Source organism: Macrosteles quadrilineatus, unplaced genomic scaffold, assembly GCF_028750875.1.
Source record: "Macrosteles quadrilineatus isolate MER2022 unplaced genomic scaffold, UCM_ALF_1.0 Scaffold_8__2_contigs__length_117827958, whole genome shotgun sequence".
Classification (NCBI taxonomy): domain Eukaryota; kingdom Metazoa; phylum Arthropoda; class Insecta; order Hemiptera; family Cicadellidae; genus Macrosteles; species Macrosteles quadrilineatus.
The window spans coordinates 5,718,083-5,739,641 of record NW_026542601.1 but is presented as its reverse complement, the minus strand read 5'-3'; the positions used below and the strand labels follow the sequence as shown (position 1 = coordinate 5,739,641).

General features: G+C 35.2%; 1 protein-coding gene across 2 annotated transcripts in view; it reads left to right on the top strand.

Moving 5' to 3' along the window:
* LOC129001661 (ryanodine receptor) overlaps positions 1–21,559 on the top strand; it is a 168,616-nt gene that overhangs the window by 106,870 nt on the left and 40,187 nt on the right. For both annotated transcript variants that reach the window (XM_054429036.1, XM_054429037.1), the window contains 22 exons: positions 931–1,105; positions 1,584–1,798; positions 2,128–2,282; positions 3,021–3,145; positions 3,839–4,039; positions 4,979–5,104; positions 6,572–6,724; positions 7,190–7,410; positions 8,053–8,143; positions 8,623–8,763; positions 9,255–9,433; positions 10,010–10,178; positions 10,953–11,129; positions 13,400–13,553; positions 16,268–16,391; positions 16,767–16,971; positions 18,800–18,918; positions 19,066–19,176; positions 19,544–19,646; positions 19,954–20,089; positions 20,599–20,680; positions 21,285–21,448. In XM_054429036.1, the coding sequence (XP_054285011.1) occupies positions 931–1,105; positions 1,584–1,798; positions 2,128–2,282; positions 3,021–3,145; positions 3,839–4,039; positions 4,979–5,104; positions 6,572–6,724; positions 7,190–7,410; positions 8,053–8,143; positions 8,623–8,763; positions 9,255–9,433; positions 10,010–10,178; positions 10,953–11,129; positions 13,400–13,553; positions 16,268–16,391; positions 16,767–16,971; positions 18,800–18,918; positions 19,066–19,176; positions 19,544–19,646; positions 19,954–20,089; positions 20,599–20,680; positions 21,285–21,448 (3,326 nt within the window). The remainder of the gene's footprint in view (positions 1–930; positions 1,106–1,583; positions 1,799–2,127; positions 2,283–3,020; positions 3,146–3,838; positions 4,040–4,978; positions 5,105–6,571; positions 6,725–7,189; positions 7,411–8,052; positions 8,144–8,622; positions 8,764–9,254; positions 9,434–10,009; positions 10,179–10,952; positions 11,130–13,399; positions 13,554–16,267; positions 16,392–16,766; positions 16,972–18,799; positions 18,919–19,065; positions 19,177–19,543; positions 19,647–19,953; positions 20,090–20,598; positions 20,681–21,284; positions 21,449–21,559) is intronic.

Genomic DNA, 21,559 nt, shown 5'->3' with positions numbered 1-21,559 from the left:
TAGATCTATCTGACCATAAGACTAGCCACGCAACTGCATATTGTAGCCTTTTGGAAGCGTGCTGGGCCTTTAACCCAGAGGTCCGTGGCTCGTAACCACGCTCTGCTACCATATGTAGCCTTTTGGTGGCAACTGGGGCGGGAACTAGGTGATGCATTCTGTGGTGATGTGATGTATTAATTGTAATTGAGTGAAATATGTAGGAAATTGCCTGTCTGTGGTGCTAGGGCCTGGAGGACCCTAGCATGTTGCAATTAAGAACGTGCTATCCTCTACTACCATATTAAAATGACAATTTAATAGGAAACGTGGTTGGGGAACCAGAGGGCGGAAATCTTTACCGAGACCAGAAGCAGGCCAAGCCAGCTTTGATTACTTATAATTTAACTAGAAAACAGAACTATAGCTAACCTTCCAAACTAAACTGCTAAATATTGTAAACATTTAGATGATGATAAAATAGGTCTATTGCGTTCCCTAACTCCTTATTGAACAAATTTGGATTCCTAAGGCGATTCCTGAATGATTTAATACTTAAATTTTCAACGTGGTGACTATTGCATGTCTAGGAATGATTACCTCGTTAAGCGAGGTAATCATAATTATTGAAATTTACATTTCTGCGAATGGGGCAAAAGCCTGCCGGCTCCCCTTAAATTGTTAATCTAGCCTGTCATCTTAATCTTTACACTACTTAATATTTAAGGACTTATCCTGATTTAACAAGGGCATGGTGGGATGAGAAAATGGAGATTGGCAGCTAATCCAACGACAGGCGGCGAGAGACAAGACGGAGGAAATCTCGATTCTCAGAAAAAAAGCAAGCTGATCAGAAAGGCCAGCGATTTTGTTGTGTGGCACTATATAAAATAGTGGCATTAAGCGTCACAATATGTACCAATGAGTTAAATTCAATTGGTCATTTTACAGGAAACTAGTGAACAACCACACATTCTTCCAGCACCCTGACCTGATTAGAGTGTTGCGTGTCCATGAGAACGTGATGGCAGTGATGATGAATACCTTGGGTCGCAGAGCTCAGGCTCAGTCAGATACTCCCCAAGCTGGGACTGGACAGGAAGGGGAGGCACCTGTCAAGGAGAAGGTACTGTGCAGAAATTACTCTGACATTTGATAGTGTGGGCAAGTTAAAAAGAATTTTTCTGTCATACAACAGCAAATACGACTGTTTTCAATACATGCAATGGGGCTACATCAGTTTTTTTATTCTCCTCGAGGTAAAAAGAATAAACTTGACTACATCAGCTAAACATCCTTTAACTTGAATGATTTAGAGAGAAAAACAATATAGAAAACAAAAGAGAAAATCCATAAAATCTTCACATTTTTACAAGATACACTATTGAGATTTTTACACAAACAACGATAACCATAGGAAAAATATTGAAACTTTTAAGTTTTAATTATTAAAGCTTGCCAATAAAACCTTAAAGCCAAAACTTTTCCAGATTTTAAATAGTTTTGATATTAGATTTTTTTCAAATCTTCCACTTTTAGAGTTGCTTGAAGGAATTCCTCTGTCACAATATTACCAAACAAGAATTTATGTGTTGTTCGTGTAGGATACCTCTCACGAGATGGTAGTGGCGTGTTGTCGTTTCCTCTGCTACTTCTGCCGCACATCTCGTCAGAACCAGAAGGCAATGTTTGACCACCTGGCCTTCCTGTTGGAGAACAGTAACATCCTGTTAGCCAGACCATCACTGAGGGGCAGTACTCCTCTGGATGTGGCTTACTCGTCTGTCATGGAAAACACGGAACTCGCTCTGGCTCTCAGGTAATGCATATGTCTTCCTACTTTCAAGTTTTAAGTCTCCTCCAGAATTACTTTACTAATTTAATACTTCAGGTCTCCCTTTTAAGTCGCAGTATAATTTCATGGCTTTGACTAGACATCCCATTCCCACGTTAAAGTCTAAGAATAAAACTATTATAGTTTAATCGAGCCACCAACAGTATGTGTGGTTTATGTCAAATATGCCAACTTTATGTTTGTGCCAAATTTAAAGGTTAACTTATTCTAACTATTAACTTTGTAACCTGTATTTTTTTAAAGCTATCCTTACAAAAACTACGGCAGAGAAAGTTTACGATGGTGTATTTCAGGGAGCATTACTTGGAGAAGATCGCCATCTACCTGTCTCGTTGTGGACTCCAGTCTAACACGGAGTTGGTGGAGAAGGGCTACCCAGACTTGGGTTGGGACCCGGTAGAAGGAGAGAGATACTTGGACTTCCTGCGCTTCTGCGTCTGGGTTAACGGTAAACATGCAAGATTTTTGTCCATTAAATTTTTGACGGTGGATCAATTGTGTTTAAGTCAAATTTAACCCTTTAAATTGTAAAACTGCTTATTTTTCTAAGCCTTTGTTTCATTTTTATCTTGAGTATGGAGTTAGATTGTGGAGTGAGCCGCCATTTAAGGAAAAATTCTGAGCTGTAGAACATGCAGTTGTTCCTTTGATAACCCAACAGGCTAGGAGGGTGTCGGATTATCAAGATTGATTTTTGCAAATGCATTTAAATTTAATTAAATGTGGCCGTTGTTTATTAAAGAAACATATTTTTTATTAGGATCCAGTCCGGGATTGTTCTTTACATCACTTCAGACTAGTCCTTGAGGTTGTGGCTTTATCATTTAGATAAAATTCATAAATGATAGGATTTGAACCCATGACTTCAGGGCACAAAGTCCCACTCTCTAACATTAGACCATCTTGCTCCCCTCTAATGAAATATTAAAGACTATCAAATTAAGTATTTTGGGACTGTATAAAATCCCCATGAATTTAACAAAATTACCAAACATTCTACATAATTTATTTTAAAAACCAGGCTTTGCAATTAAAAAAATACATAAATGCTAACAAGACCGCTGGAGTCACAGTACGTCAGACACCATTTACAACAGATTACAAATTGTATTTATAACAGGAGTCTAACCAACTGATTTGGTGTTAAGATGATGTTATTTAATTGCTATGTTTATTTCTGTGGTAGGTGAGAGTGTAGAGGAAAACGCCAACCTTGTGATTCGTCTGTTGATCCGACGACCCGAGTGTCTAGGACCAGCTCTACGGGGAGAGGGTGAAGGCTTACTCAGGGCTATCATGGATGCCAACAAGGTAATATTAATATTCCAACTACATGGTACCCCATTGCATTTGAAACCTGCTCAATTTCACTAAGCATACATTTAGTCTAAATTTATAATTTTTTTAAAACCCAAACCTTTTTATTTCCTTCCACTTCCTCTGTTTATTTGGTTTTTGACCTTTTTGAAACCTCTTTTTTTACCACTTGTTCACGTTCTTTCTCTTCATGTCGTGCTATCTGCTACTGTACTTCTATAGAAGAATATGATGTGTAGGAGAAAATAAAGCAAAATAAATATGGGAAAAAGTAAAAGTTAATGAGCCTTTTGCAGGTTCTGATGTTTTTATGATTACTTTACTAGTGTCACTGAGACTGCCATTTGCTCACTGCTATTTGGAATATATGGCATATGAACTCTCATTACTACTCATTACGTTAAAATATTGTTCGTGTCCTACTTTTAGGTTTATTAAGGCAAAATGCTATCATGACTTAGGATTACTAATTGGTAACAACAAACATCCCTAAGCACTGAAAATAAATCAAATTAAAAAAAATTTTTTTTTGATTTTTTTAAACTGTTACGATTTAATATAGGCCCCTACATACGTCTTAAACAATAAAATAAAAGGTGTACAGATCATAGACTCAGCGTCAACCAAAGCTTATTGTGCAGATCATACTGATCACAGTTACTAAACTGAAACTCATGTTGATGGTAGATGTCTGAGCGTATCGCTGACCGACGCAAGTTGAAGGACGAGGCGGAAGGTTCAGCAATGCCGCTGCAGTTTGAACACCCACTGCCTGAGTCTGATGATGATGAAGACTACATAGACACAGGAGCTGCCATTCTGGCTTTCTACTGTACTCTGGTCGACTTGCTGGGCCGGTGCGCTCCCGATTCCTCCGTCATTGCTCAGGTGATACTAACAACTCTCATAGGTTATGAAATGTATTCAATTATAGTAAGACATTTTACATTACAATTAATAAAGTTAAAATATAACATTTTGATGTCGGTTCCGGATTCTGATCTCCTCCTTAAGTAAGACAGTACTTAAAGCATAACAAGATTTGTACCATATATAAAATCGGCAATACAGCAGAACCTCTTTAATCCGAACTAATTGGGACCAGGGGTAGTTCGGACTATTGAATAGTTCGGATTACAGAACATATTGTTGTTTTTACATAACAATAGCTAAAACATGGCTAAAATTGATCAACATTATTTTGGGAAAGTGAAAAAATGTTTTATAAAGTAAAATACAGTGTTTATTTAATACAGTAGTAAACATGGTGAATAAACAGTACTGTAAATTAAATACAGTATACAATAAAGAACTGCAGTACTGTATATAGAGAGTACAGCAATGAGGGGTTCGGATTAGTGGATGTTCGGATTACAGGGGGGTTCGGATTAAAGAGGTTCTACTGTAGGTGGAAAATAACAAAAGAAAAACCATGAAGAGACGAGCTTTGAATCTAAGGTAGTCGTGGGTTTGCATCCTGGTGCCGCCACTTAAAATTATGTTGGCTGCACTTTACTTTACGTCCTACACTCATTCGAATGAAAATAATGATTATTCGATTGTTTCATTTGATATATCGTTTGGTTGGTTAGGCTAGGTTAACCTTACCTAACCAACCAAACGATATAACTTATCAAATAATCAATATATCGATCGATATTTTCATTGGAATGAGTGTAGGACGTAAAGTAAAGTTCAGCCCTTGCATTGCTTAATACGTCACGATTACAAAATTTAAGTGCTCTTGTAGACAGACTGTTAACCTCTTCAAAAATATGTTTGTGCTTTTTGTTTTAACTTTATTTTACAAAATATGTTTTTTCCCAGGGTAAGAATGAGTCTCTCAGAGCACGTGCCATTCTGAGATCTCTGGTGCCTTTGGAAGATCTGCAAGGAGTTTTGAGCCTCAGGTTCACTCTGCAGAATCCTGCAGCCGGGGAAGAGAGACCAAAGGTATCTAGTAAATATTGATTACAGGAGATGTTAATTATTTTCATGCAATACTGTTATTATATTAGGTGGTTAAATAAATTAAACTTCTAAATTATTATCCTAATTCTCGGCTTGGCCCACCCCAATGGAAAATCATACTAATATTTTTTTCAAAACCTTTATACTATATATACTATATATAACCTTTATACTTTATATTTTAGTTTTGGCCTTTACTTTGCCAAGGGGCTGTAAGGGGGTTGTAAGCTGACACAATGTCATAACAAAACTATGGGTCATGCTTGGATACTGTTTTATTTTATTAAGTTCTAAAACAAAATAAATTCATTTTTCTTCAATTTATATACTGAGGCTCTCAGACTACTCTCGATCACAGGGCCGTACTGAGACTGGTTTTTCCGGACAATTTTACCGTGGCCCGGCAAAAAAATAATTGAAGGGGAGGGGGGGCCGGCATAATATCTTTACCAGGGCCTCGGGCCTGCCAAAGCTGTTATGGCCCTGCTTGATCATTTCAATGTTAAATAGAATACTGGATTAACTTTATTTCATCATACAAAATTTATACAAAGATCAAGATAGAATAATTAATTTAAGATAGACATAGATTGTCCCTCTTGTATTCTTTAGAATTTTTAGGTACCTATTACAGTAAACTCTCCCTCGTCTGGACTAATGTGGTGGACGTCCGGTGCGGTTTACAAAATATCCAGAGTATCAAAATTCGAGCAAATATTCGTCAATTTTGCCGTTACAGCAAGCGGTTTTGTCAAAACACGGGTTAATACAATCAGGAGAGTCTAAAACAAGTTAAAACTCATTGTAATAAATTACAATCAGCGACTGTACTGTATGATTATTGCTACAGATTTTGTAAAGAACGCCTGAAGACGCAAAATGTGACTATCTGAGTTCCGATCTGAATTGCTGGGTTGACCGAGGCAAATCCAGTACTGGATATAGCCGGTTTTTTTTTTCAATTTTGTTCCACGTCCACAGTATTGATAGCCAGACAAATTCAGTTCCACCGGTAATAAATCAATTGTTGGTATGAGTTGGTAGAGAAATATCTTTTTATTTAATCATAAATCACTTATTATGTACTGTAATAATAAACCATATTCTCCAGTTTCAATACAATTTTTGTCTAATTATAACCTATAATTTTTACCACCGTGTTATCCGAGTTTTTTACCATCCGTGGTAGTCTCAGCCCGTTCGAATAATCAGACTTCTACTGTACTGTGCTGCAAAAAAAAAATCACGATTGCCGATTCGGACTAGCGGGAGTCCGGACAAGGAAGATCCGGATGAGCGAGAGTCTACTGAAACGTCAACTGGCTGTTACCTTTTACTTTTGTTGTGTTAGTTAAGTTTGAATATGTGTGTTAATAAATAACAGTTTCAGTTCAATTCTTTTTTAAATCCCTAAAAATGTTCAGTCTTATAACATTATCATATTTGCAGAGTGACATGCCTTCAGGCCTGGTGCCTGGTCATAAGCAAAGCATCGTGCTGTTTTTGGAACGGGTTTATGGCATCGAAACTCAAGAATTGTTCTTCAAAATTCTAGAGGAAGCTTTCTTGCCAGATCTCCGTGCTGCTACCATGCTTGACCGAGTAAGTATTCCTCTGAAATATCTTTACTTTTCCCAATATTTAGCAATGGTATGGCTGAAACATAGATAATTCCTTGGGAGGGAGTATCAGAGAGGTCCACCTAGTTTTACTATTAAGTAGTGATATATTAAAGCCAAATTTTGAATTTAGTGAAAAGATTAGAATTCATCGTCAATACCCTGGATTCAAGATTCAAGACTTGATTTTTGAGCATTCATTTTTTAAATTTGTAATTATTTGATTAGATTTTATCTTCACCACTAGAAGGTTGTAGTAACTAATGCACAAAATGAGCTGGTCTAACAGAGCCTGGGTCTTTGGTTCTCTAGGTCTTGAGTTCAAAGCGCCTCAATCTTTAAAAGCATTACTAAGAGTACTAAGAGATGATTCCGCAAACCTCTGGACCTTGCTGAAGTGTTGGCTAGAGCATAGCGTCCTAGGTAACTGCTTCAACCGATGTTACAGAATGACGGGCTAGAGTCAGACATGGCCTTGTCCATGAACAGATACATCGGAAACTCTGTACTGCCTTTGCTCATCTCTCACTCCAAGTTCTACAACGAGGCAGACAACTACGCCAACCTGTTGGACGCCACTCTACACACCGTGTACAGGCTGTCCAAGAACCGCATGCTTACCAAGGGTCAGCGAGAGGCGGTGTCTGACTTTCTGGTGGCACTGACTAGGTACGCCAACCTTTCTGTATAGTTTGATATCTAGACAATTGTTAGTTATTATTTTTAAAGTAGAGTATTCAATATCTGACCTAAATCAATCTTGACAATGTTAGATGGACTAGATACCAAGTCACGGTATTCAATTTCATTGGTTTAGATATTCACGGTCGAATTGGATAACAAATAGTTTGAATATTGAATTGTATAAAAAGGAAGATAGCAGTTAGCTTACCTTAAAAAAGTGTTGGTAGGCCAAATATAACATACAGAAGCCAACTCAAACCTTTCTTAATTAGAAATTCTGTCAGTCACATTGAAGCAATCTATCTTTTGCGTATAATGTTAAGTTGTTGTGTTTCTGAACCCTTATTGGCTACTTATTGGTTACTTTAGTGAGTCGGTGGCTCAGTCGGTAGCGGTTCGGATCCTGGTCACTGCCGATAACATTTTATCAGTACAGTTCACCTTTGTACTGTACCGGCTCACTCCTTGCTTTGCTGTAAACGATCCACGCACGGGCGCTTAGTCTATGTGGACGGGCAAATGCAAGGTTAAAAGAGGCCGCCAACCTCTTTTAAAAAAAAAAAAAAACTTCTAAAAAAATATTAGAAGAGTTAAATGATATTTATGATAGGAAACTGTCTTTTTCAGCCAAATGCAGCCTAGCATGTTGTTGAAGCTGTTGAGGAAGCTGACTGTAGATGTGTCCAAGTTGTCAGAATACACAACCGTCGCTCTCAGGGTAATTAAAACTGTTACCTAATTTATGTAAAACTTTGATGACTAGCAATATTATACGTAATTTTAAACAGAAACCTCCATACATGTCCCTATTGGAATCCTTGGATACTTAGCTGGAAATTACCCATTTAGCTTGGTAACACAGTAAACTAAACTACACCTCTGTAGCAATTCATCTTGTTACACTTCTGTCAATCAGGTGATTAGTTGGAAGAAAAGCTGTTTGGGTGTTTTGCCATGTTTTCCAGATTTGGGTCTTCCGTCTATGTTTTATATTGAAACACACAACAAGCCCACAATACAAAATCAATTAATTTGATATTTTGACCTTACAAGGAAGCTTATTCAGAAGGAAGTTGTAGAATGGTAGTAGAATCTACTTCAGTTCGAGGCCTTTATTAGTAAATATGTCTGATTTGAATTTTTTGATGGTCCGAGTTATTTGTCGGTTGAATAATCCAAATCCCACTGTACTCCTAGTTGCTGACCCTCCACTATGACCGGTGTGCCAAGTACTACGGCTCTACGGGAGGCCAAGGTCTCTACGGAGCTTCCAGTGACGAGGAGAAGCGGCTCACTATGATGCTCTTCAGCAACATCTTTGACTCTTTGTCTAAAATGGTAAGTATTATCATACAAATTGTAACAAATTAGAGATGGTAAAGACAATTTTCAATTTTAAAACCAAACCCAAAACTTAAATTAGGAAACCTTATATTTACTTGCTTAGTTTTATAGTTATGGTTGGGTAAAACAATGTTCAGTTGATTTTCTTTGTTTTAATTCCCAAAGAATTGTGACAAAATGTTTCAAAATGCTGCATATTTAACTCAGGATCTAATAATGCTTATGATAGTTCATTTGTATAATTCAAGATCACTGACACATAAAGAAAATTCAATTAGTTTCCCTGTGAAACCTCTATTTCAGACATTAACAGTTATATTGGTTTTAAAAGGAAAGAGTAAATGTGCAATATGTTACTAGTGGAGATAACCTAGATCAGCCCTATTCATAAATAAACCAAAGTGATTATGTCATAATAGTGACAAAACAAAAAAATATTGTAAAAAACTTAGACAAAATTGACCTCCCGATGTTGCTTTTTACAGGACTATGACCCCGAGTTGTTCGGCAAAGCTCTGCCCTGCCTGACTGCCATTGGTTGTGCTCTGCCGCCCGACTACTCGTTGTCTAAGAACTATGACGAGGAGTATTACGGTGGGGCCAAGACTACTGCCGCGGAGTCTACTGACGGACCTTACAACCCAGAGCCCATTGATACTACTGTGTAAGTCTAGCTTGCCTAATAATCATCAAACTCAGCGTACTTGCTCACTGGGCTTTTAAATAAATGGTCCTGGCTAAGGAACTGGCTGATATACTTTGCCTTAAACTAAGCATCCTGGTAGGAATAGGCGTACCCTGGTATGGGTGAAAACGTTTCAAAAATTTAACTTATGTTGAGTAGTATATTAGAATCTCTCTTGATTAAAGTTAAGGGTGGAGGTTTGTTTCATAATTATTCTAAAGCAAAAACTTAATCGACCAAAAGAAGGAAAGAAAATTATTTTATATTTTTTCTATTTAATCCCCTTCCTCAATAAACCTAAAATAATTCAAAAATCAAGATTCAAAACCAGCAAAAAAAATAATAAAAAACTCTTTTTTGCTTCATAAAAAAAGTCTACAACAAATTACGAAAAATAAAAAAAATATGAGAAATCAAGAAATCTTAATAACTAATTAGTTATAAAGATTGTCCTAAATTTTATATTGGACAACCAGAAGGTTTGATTTTATCTCAGTCCCAAGGAAAAAACATTGAGTACAAGTTATTTGTAGTATAACATCTGTTATGTTTCAGTGTGGTGTTAAACAACGATCTAAACCAGATTGTTCAGAAGTTTTCGGAGCATTACCACGATGCCTGGGCGAGCAGGAAATTTGAGAATGGCTGGAACTACGGAGACTCTTGGTCCGATTCTCAGAGGACACATCCTCGTCTCAAGCCTTACCACATGCTGAATGACTATGTGAGTTTTCCACCTCACATGTGATAAGTCCCACTCCACTCCACAAACATATATATGTTTGGACTGTCTAAAAATCAGAACTCTTTTTCAAAAAGGCTTAGGCCTACAATATACTGATTTCATTTCCCTCTGACACAAACAAAATGACACTCAAAAAATAAATAATGAAGGCTCAAAATATTTGTTTTTATGGAGTAATAAGATCACGTTGGTAACTTATCTATTACAAATACAATTGTTTTTCTTCTTATTTGTCTTTACAACAATATTTTAACTTAACTTAATTTTTGATTAAATTTCTCATGTAAGCTAGGCAACTTGACGACTCAGGCTCAGTTGGTAGCAGTAGGGACTAGAAGACTATGGCAGCATATTATGCATTCATGTTCTGGTACCTGTATCAGTACAGTTTACCCTTGTAGCCCTGCGCTTGGCTAAATGAGGAAAAAAAATTCCTTTTCAACGAAAACCCCTTAATCAACTACTATTCTTTCCCAAAACAGTTTACGATTCAGTTTTTCCTCAGCCATGACTTTACAATCCAGAGGTAATAGGTTGAAGACAATAAGGTATACATTTTTTTACACCAGTGGCATTTTAATTTAGTAATTCAAAGTTAGACTAAATGCTTTTCTTTTAAGGGAAAGTGGTCTAAACGCATTAAAGCTTTTTGGATGTGCCGGGAATTGAGCTTGCCCCTCCCACACTGACGCTAACAACACATCCATTGGCTAGCAACACATCCATATATTCTTTTATTCTTTCATGTTATAGGAGAAGGAGAGATACAAAGAACCAGTTCGAGAGTCTCTCAAGGCGCTACTGGCTATCGGCTGGACCGTCGAACACTCCGAGATCGACGTGCCTTCCAACAACCGCGGTTCCATTCGCCGTCCATCCAAGCCTAACGTTGTAAGTTTAGCTGCGGGTTTTACGTCATTGGCTTTGCTAGTAAGTAATTCAAATAGGCCGAGGGTTGCTCGGTATGCGGCATGATTTGACGCGTCGGCCACCGTGCCACATTGGACAGGGCATGTGTTGGTCGACATTAACAACTACAGGTATCGATAATGTAAGGATCGAGTAATTTAGTAGTAGATTCATAAGTGCTGAATAAATTGGATATTTTGTATTTGTTATAGCTAGGTCTACCTATATAATTTTATTTCAAAACATAAAATCAGATAAGTTTCAATTGCATTTTTTTTAATCATTAGCATAATTTATTTGTAAAATGATTAAAGACTATATAAATTAATAGAATATACTATAATACATTTCAGGTAAAAAAATAAGATGAAACTTTTAGTTACTGAAAATAAAGATTTCATAATTTTACAAAAATTAAAATAACAACTCTACATTTCTCTTATAATGTCTTATCAATGATTCTAAAATTATAAAAAGTAAGTAATTGTTTCTTTATGTAGTTATAAATACCAGATAGATGATAATAAATTATGCAATAAAATAATTCTTCATCTTTGAATTTATTGTATACTACCAAATTAGGTTAAGTTGATTTAATTTAGAGAGTAACAAATTCTCTGTGGTTTATGAAAACTTGCATTTAGGTGATTTTGAAACATAAGTCTGAATTCAATCATTAAAATTAAATTGTGAAAATTTGTTTTTATGTTAACCTTGAAATCCTTAAAAGTGGAATTGATCTGTTATCTTAAGTAAAACTTAATCAAAATTGAAATATCAATGTAAATAATAAAAAAATTACTAATCCAATTTACCGTCTTCTTATTCTGTCATTAAAAAATATTTGTATGATAATGTTAATACACTAAATATACCTATAGCTATAACATTTAACTGTAAACACTTGTAAAGCTAACTCCTACAATGCTACCATTAATTGTAGATATAAGAAATAAAGTGAAGTCATGTGTGTCTATGTATGCCTTTAAATTTTTTATAATAGTCTGGGCTAAGAACCCAGAAACATTCTTCCCATTTTTCACATTTTGAAATGTGTACGTATGGCTTTATATACTGTTCAGTTGCAATAATAACTCCTTGATTAAGAGTTCTTAGTTCTGTTTATGAATATTAATATGTACATTATCACTGTGTGTATTGGACTACATTTCACTAAAATGCCATTCTTTTGTAAATATATCTTCCAATTTATCTTTGACTGCAAATACAACTATAGCCATTATATTTCCTTGTTCAAGTTGTAACCAGTTTGAAAGTAAACAATTAAATCAGTTGAATTGATCCTGACAGACAGTTCTGCTGCCATATTGTTGTTGTGTACACCAATTTTAACTAAGCTAAATTGAATTATTGTAATCTGTGCATTGTTCATATTACCATACATAAACAATCGTAGTACAGAGTGATGGGATCTCTACCCTGATATCTAAAAGTTAATGATTGTAATTTGTAATTTTTCTTAGACATCTGTCTTGATAATCTGAAAATATACATTGTTAAAATATACATAATAATTTTAAAACATGTAGTTAATATGTTTTTCTAGCTAGAAGTAGTATTAATCAAGTGCTGACAAAATGAAACAGTTATTTAGGTGTTGGTTGTTAATCAGTCTTAGTCATAGAAAATAGTTATTTATACCAATAACTTATTTTCTCAAAATTTATTGCTTAATAGAGTGTCTATATTTTTACTTCAGAATTTTTGCTTATTTAAGTATGATCGCAAAGTTAGTTAGTTAATGGACTCTTCTGCATCATGATAACAAAGTATAATCCTAAGGATCTCTATGCATACATTCTTTACTATTTAGATTATTTCCTGCCATTGATCTGTAGTTTTATACATACTATGAAGTTTTTTATTGGTAACTTTCATTATTGAATATTTTTAATTTTTTTTAAGACTACTGATTGGTCAATAATTTACGGTAATTAAAATTTGTGGTTACAGGTTTTTACTGAGCAATATTTTTAATATATTTCTCTATATATTTAAAGCGTTTAGCATTCATCTGAATATCCAGTTTGCTAGCTAGACCCATTACTTATTACTGTTTTTTTCTTAATCTTCCTGTGCAAATTGCTAAACCCCCCCACTCAGCATCTTATGGGTTTATATTTGGCTATCCACTATTGTGTAAGAGAGCCAAATAAAAAGTTGTCTTATGTAGGCAATGATTGCTCTTCACATATTATGAATTTTTTCATCCTAAATTATAGAATATTTGCTCGGCCATACAGTTATGAAACCAAACGTTGTGTGTCCAGGGAGCTGACGCTTCTCCGTTCAACTACCATCCCAACCCCATAGACATGGCAAACCTGACTCTGAGCAGAGAAATGCAGAACATGGCCGAGAGATTGGCTGAGAACTCACATGACATCTGGGCCAAGAAGAAGAAGGAGGAACTCATCACTTGTGGTATGATACTATGTTGAGAAAAGAAATGAATGTGTAAAACATGTGGAAAACAGGTTGTTTAAAAAAATACAAAGGAAAATCAAAAAGTTAGGTTTCCACGATCAAAGTAGGCTACTGAAACTTGGCCTTCGAGAGAAGACCAAGTCGTTCAAAGGGTAAAAATACTGAAAAAGATGTCAAATACATTGTAGCAATCCTTCTTCTGGGAAAATCCATTGAGTTGTAGCTTGCAAACTCAGCATTGGTATATGGTTACAGAAATGATAGAAGGGAAGGCTCTAAGACAGGTGTGTGATTTTTAGGATAAATTAATAGCAGCTAGGAAATCTTATAAGTCAAGGTAGACCAAGTACAAACAAAAGATACTTCCTGGGGGGATAAATTATGTTGTGTTATTTTTATCTTTGGTATTAACTATTATACTGTTCTATGAAATGGTGACTAGATACGAGGTGTTAGCCCGTCCTACGTACGGGAGTAGTCAGTTAAAACGGTGTAGGCCTATAATTCAGAACAGCTAGTTTACACGTATAAAGACAAATTTTATTGCAGCCTACAGTAGAAAAAGTAATTATCAATTGAGAAGTGTATAGGCCTAGTCAATGATATCACCTTCCATCGCATACCTACCTCTTCCTTAATCAATATCACTACAATACAATTACTCATATACTATACACAATTTCCAGTAGGTCTGAATTGAAACTCCCTAAAATAAAACGAAAACATCCAATAAAATTCACAGTACACATAATTATAATGTTGGTGTCCTGACATAATTAAATGAATCGTTCACACACATCTTTATGTCAATTTCACAGCATTAATTGCTAAATAAATAAGTGTAAACAAAGAAAAGTAAATACAACAACAATATTAGTTTGTTTTGTAAACAGCTGAGTCTAAAATAATATTCATTTGAACTAAAGAACTGGTCACATGTTGAAGGAATAAAGTAAAAACGCTAGTAAAGCTAGTGACGTAATTAATTGTCTATATTTATTATCCATTCCGTTATCAGTTCCAATATCCTTGATAACTAAACCACCCTCATTGAATCAATGTACATCGTAATTCCCCATATTCATTTATTTAAACTATAAAATATTCAGCGCCTCCAAACGTAACCACAACTAAACACACGCCAAACAACTTTTTTAGATTTCATAAAAGGATGGTTAGTCAGTCTAATTGCAGTATCCTAGGTCAATGATGACGTTGTGTTCAATCTATGTCATTCATCTGTATATCTTTGGATAACACCCGTCTGAGGTTGTGGTGGTAATTTAAAATCGTATTCCTGAGGATTCTTGATCTCCATCTTTATGACATCAATATTTCCGGGCCTAATCCAAACAAAGTTCAAGCATTCAAAAACATTGATTGTAAACAAAAAGCTGCCAAGATGAATTAAAACATGTAAAATTTGTGATTTTCCTACCCTTTCCAAAAAAGTTGAGCAGTAAAATAATTTGCATATCTTTTTTATTTAACTCGTGTACAGAGCCTCGACTTGTACACATCGATGGTGTTACTTATCTCGGTGGTCTACTAATCTTACTTATTTCCTATAATCAATGACAAAATCAGAGTAATTAACCTCGTAGTTCTATAGGGCATTTTTATAACTAACCAGCTGTTAGTTAAAACAAATTATATTGCTCTAAAACAAATCGAAGATTACAAAGATTGCTTTAAAAAATAACTTGAACATCCTAGTATTTTACTATGTATATTAAATTAATCTGTCATCCTCTTACAGAAGAATTGAACGTATCAATGATTAGCATTACACATAGTATAAATACGTCAACCCTAAGTATGTCTTTACATTTTTATCCAAACGCTGAATTTGTGACACAAAAGCTGAACCTTTACAGCTGTTATGTTAAGCAAATTATTTTATGCAAAAAGCTAGTTTAGAATCTTAGCGTCGGCTGCTAGACTTTTTTAAAATTAAAACTTAATTTCTAAAAAACTGGGACCCTAAACTAAAATTATGGCTTCCAATTCCCTAGTTCTCAAAATTATCTTTCTTTCAACACAAAAATCATGAAAATCCGTCGAGTGGTTGATTCAGAATCGTGAAATAAAAAAAACACTGTTTCGTTTTAATATTATAGATACTGTTCTATGAAATGGTGACTAGATACAAAGTAGGTATTTTAAGCCAAGTATGAATGGAGATGAGTGTAGGATGAGTGGCGCGATCTTGTAGTCTTGTTAGTGACTAAGGTCGACATTCCTTAGTCACAGCTGTTAATTAATAGCCCATACAGCTAATGTCAACTAAGGGACGTACAGTTTATAGTGGAATCCGAACTACATTTTTGCCTTGGTAATTACGAATTGGTCTAATTATCAGGATAGTACTGCGGATAGTCGTAGTACTCACCCGTGCGGACGTTAATCCACACTGGGGAGTATCGCATTCACAGTGCATGCCTATAAATATCCACAATTCGTGGATTGTCTACCTGGACTTTTTCTAAGCTAAACTAGCCGTTATTTCTTGACTTTGTATTGCTATTGTCGATTTAGTCAGACCATACTAGAGTTTAGAGTGATTATACAATCTTTACAATCAAAATTTCCTACGAAACCTGTTCAAAATATTTTCAATTTTTGTTTTGCAAGAATTAAGTGACAGATTTTTGCTTGTAACATTTATCTATTGCAGTTAATATTTCTCAAACCTATGCATGCTTTGTTAGGTGGAGGGATCCATCCACAGTTAGTTCCTTACGACCTGTTGACCGACAAGGAAAAGAAGAAGGATCGTGAGAGGTCCCAAGAGTTCCTCAAATATCTTCAGTATCAAGGCTATAAACTCCACAAGTGAGTAGAAATGTGTACATTAGTGTTATGTTTTTTTTTTTTTTCAAATCCATCAAATCAGATATTGATTTGGTCTTACATTACTTTTAAATCTAAACTTGTTGGCACAAAAGGAAAAAAAGTTCTGGGTGTAACCATTAAGTAGACATTTTCATCTGTGTCCATCCCTTGCTGTTTCTCTTACTCTACCCCTTACTCCTCTATCTTACTCCTCTCTTCCCTCATTTCTTTACCACATCTACCTACAACTTCAATCACCATTGACTCCATGGGTCCATTTCCCAAAGACTTTTCTTATACCTGTAAATATAATATTTTCCTACTCCTAATAACAAATTTACATAATCTGAGAGTTTAATCGTTAACATTTTTCAGGCCCAGCCGTGGAGGTCCCAGTGAGCAAGAGCAGATGGCCCAGCAGTCTACTGGTGAGTTGAGGTTTGCCTACAGTCTACTGGAGAAGCTGATACAATACATGGACAGAGCTTCCATCAACATGAAGCTTCTCAAGCCTTCCACGACGTTCAGCAGGAGGTCGAGCTTCAAGACTTGTACTAGGGACATCAAGTTCTTCTCCAAAGTAAGTGGGGCAGTTGTGGTACAATGTTACAACTTTGTGGCTGAGTAACAAGAGCTGTCTAACAAGTAAGTTTTTATTTATGCTGGAAATGTGTTAAGAGTCTTCATCACCCCCGGTGTAGTTGCGATTTGGGGATAAGGCCTTGGGGGGAAAAGTGTTGAGGACGGGCGGGTAGCACAGGGTCATTATGTGTGCCATTCTGAAAACATCGTAAACACAAGACTACCTACTAAATCGACACGTCGGTGATTCATCTGCCACCTGAGCCAAGTTTTGTAAAAGGCTAGTAGCGCAGTAGCCTCCGATAAAACATGTTAATTTCGTCTCCCGTTTCGGATGCCGTTTTTCAACCGATTTTCTTGAAATTTGGTATCAATGTAGTAGAATAGTTTTATTAGAGCTCTTATACCTCAAAAAATTGAAAATGAAAAATAATTAGTTTTATCAGTGTTTAAAGTGACTCAATTTGCATTACTTTAAGATTTGTTGTACTTACACTATAGATTTTCTTGGATATATCATGTATGAATGCCCTAGAACCAACATTAATCTGTAAGGGAAAAAGTTTTAACATATATCTTTACACATTCTATCGGGAGGGACGACCAAGACATGTTTTTATTGTTTTCGCAGGGGTGAACAAGACTCTTAAGCTGGAGGGTTGTTAAACAAGTTCAGATCGGTCACCAAGAATATTTAGTTTAAGTCAAGTTAAGTTTTAAGTGTTGTATTGTTAAGTTGTTTTGTAAAGTGTGTGTGTTGTTGTTAGTACTACACATGACAATTTCACCTGTTACATCAGCTTTGCTGAATTTTATGCTACATGAAAATAAAGGATTGACTGATTTAGGATTTAATAAACCCCAACTTAGAAAACAAATTTTTACACCACCTTCCAGAAACTTTAAAATCAGAAAAGAATCCAAATAAGTTTTAAAAATCATTAAACGATTTTTGATTGAATCAGCCTTTTACTTCATCCAAGAATTTTTTTATTTGAAAATCGCTTTAAGACAAAAACATTATCTCCATTGATTGTTCTATGTTTGTTTTCTGATACTTTAATTTGCATTCGATGAGTTGGAAATTTAGTTAAGAACACTCTGTTGACACTATTTCATGTAGGCCCTACCAATCTGTACATTTTATGAAATAAAGATGATGATGATGGTGGTGGTGGTGATGATGATGATGATGGTGGTGGTGATGATGATGATGGTGGTAATGATGATGATAACGATTGTGATGGTGTTGATGATGGTGATGGTGGTGAGATGATGATGATGATGATGATGATGATGGTGGGGGTGGTGGTGATGGTGATGATGGTTATGATGATTGTGATGGTGATGGTGGTGATGATGATGATGACTATTGACCATAAAAGATTGGAGAACTGCACCTCTCTAGGAGCATGGACTTTAAAACTATTTAATAGTGGAATTATAATAAATGACATTTCACAACTACTTTGAATATTAACTCCAAAGTTATAGTTCCAGACCTAATTAGGTTATAAATATTTAAAAAAGATTGTTTTAAAAATAAAGGATGGAAAAAAGTACTAACAGATCAGTTTTGAAAAGTAAAAGTAATGATTTAATATTTAAGGGATTTAATAATTATTATATATTCATTCTAAATTTTACGTGTTTTTTTATCCCAAACTCATAATATGACATTACTATAACATTGTATAAATGCTTTACATCTAGTAGAGCAGAGCCCGTTTTTCTTTTGCGTTTGTATATTCTAATACAATAACGTCATATGACATTAAGATTGTTTCGAGAGATTTGTTTTTGACCTATATAACTTACTATTCTAGGTTGTGCTTCCCCTTGTAGAGAAATACTTCAGCACTCACAGAAACTACTTCATTGCAGTAGCAACAGCTTCCAACAATGTAGGAGCAGCATCTCTCAAGGAAAAAGAAATGGTTGCCAGGTATGTTCTTAAATAGGCCCTAGTTATTTTTAATTAATTCAATCTGATTTTGGTAATATGTTCGTTTTACAGAATTTAACAGCTTTAGTTTTATTGAAAATTAATATATTCTAAAACTATAAAGTATTCAAATCTAATCTTTTACAGTTTGTTCTGCAAACTTGCTAACCTGTTACGCTCACGATTGGCAGCATTTGGAGCAGATGTTCGTATCACTGTCCGTTGCCTACAAGTTCTGGTCAAGGCTATTGATGCAAAGTAAGTGTAGGAAATATTCTTAAGTTATTATTATCAGCTAGGGGCTTCTGAATAACTGTCAAATAAGGTATTTAACGTATATGATTTTTTATACTAAAATCTGTGACATCTTTAAAATGTTTTCCTGCTAAATGTTGGACATGAATTCTGATTGTAAGTCTTCTGCTTGTAACCAATGTTTGTGTATTTTTTTCTTCATTTATTACCTTAAGTTATTTGATGATTTTTTTTGTTTTAAATCTGATTTTATATTTAGGTGTTATATGCAATAAAGGGCAAGGACATGTTAAGTTTGTCTCAAACGAGTTATTTTCAACTAAATCTCTGTGTTTTTCTTTTGAGATACTGAAGTGATATGTAATTCTAGATCACTGGTCAAGAACTGTCCAGAGTTCATCAGAACTTCTATGCTTACATTCTTCAACAACACCGCTGAGGATTTGAATGGCACTATCTTGAACTTGAGAGATGTAAGTATTCACTTGAAAACAAACAGGCAAATGTTACGTAAACAACATTATTGTTGCAGCTTTGTTGTGTTTGTTTTAGCTCGGCCATTTCAACACCCTGTATAAGTAAAATCCTTATGAACGCACATCAACAGGATTCAGTTCAATTTTAGTTTTAAGTACTATGAGAATATGTATACACATAGCAGGATATTTGAGTAATCATAGGCTCACCTGCAAATTAAAAGGTTGCCGGTTTGATCCTGAATAAAGTCAGTCTCAAGACTTTATGAGTAATGATTAATCACAAAATCACTTATGTTTTCAGGGCCGCCAGAGCCATCTACGAGGAGCTCACCTGAAGACGTCCACATCTCTCTTCTACATCAACGATGTTGTCCTGCCTGTCCTGACAGCAATGTTTGACCATCTCGCTGGCTGTGAATATGGCAGTGATCTATTATGTGAGCTTTGAAAAGTTTTGCTGCATGTAATAACCTCTTTTTAAGATGGGCTGGCTCCGGATTACCAAGATATACTATAAGGGCTTTAAATATCTGTTTTATTGGTAATCCGTTAGTTGCTGTGACAAATAGTTTCATCTCACCTTGTAGTCATCAGGTGTTACAATGACAGGATTGACACAACTTGCATGTCTAGAGTTTTATGACAGGGCCAGAGAGGGAATTTATGTCTAGACTGCACAAAATGCATTTATAAGTATTTAAACCATTTTCATTATTTGGCCAGATGTGAAAATGCACAAAATGTGTAAACCTACGAGGATTTAGTAAACTTACTATTTTTAGTCAATATTAATGTTTGTCCTTGATTTTGTTAACCGTTCTTTTAAACTGCTATAGGCATTTTCACTTTTACCAGTTACCAATCATCTTTTTCATAGCATTTGGCAGTATTTGTATTGTAAAAAATAAATAAAAAGTGTGAATAAAATGTATGTTTCTATTTTCAGTGGATGAGATTCAAGTAGCATCTTATAAGATGCTGGGAAGCCTGTACACTTTGGGGATTGACTCAACTCTTACTCATGACAGGTGAATGTATACCTCATGTTTTGAACTGTTATTAAATGTAGCTTTTATTACTTTTATCTAGAAAGAAAGGATAACCAATTTAAGTGACAATTTGTTAGGCTACTCAATCTTTTAGCACATTCTGCAAGTGGCACAAATAGAAACAACTACGTTACGTTCTTTTAAATTTCAAACTGTCAATTTCTAGTCTATATAATTTTTGCTGTTGCTGCGTTCATAACAATGTAAATACTTAATTAGGGTTCATATCTCTCCTTCAAGGTATCACAACTGTACTTCATAGCACACAAATTTAGGTGGTTTTAGGGGAAGAAATCTATCCCCTCCAAGTCTTGATCCTACCATTAAAACATAGCTCAACAGCTGAGATTTGTCAAAACGTCTATCAGCTGCTACATATATTAAGCAGAAAAAGTGGTTGGGAAACTTCCTCTCAAACTGCCTAAATTTTGTGACCTATAATAACTATGACTATAATAAAACGTTTAAATACTGTAAATAGAACTGGAAATCAAAACACAAAGACTTGCCATAAAATAATGATCAGATGATGTAACAGATGGCTACATTAGTATACAATTCAATGTCAACTGTCATGTTGTAGGAAGTATCTGAAGACAGAGATAGAGCGACACAGGCCACAGCTAGGCACATGTCTAGGCGCTTACTCGTCTACATTCCCTGTAGCTTACTTGGAGCCTCACCTCAACAAGCATAACCAGTTCTCTCTGGTCAACCGCATTGCTGATCACTCACTAGAAGCCCAAGGTGAGTCTAATCTTGAATCAAAGTGCAGACAGTCGCATATATTAATTCAAATTGCAATAGAGAATCTGCTTTGTACTTTATAGTTTATTTGGAATCAATTATTAAAATTTT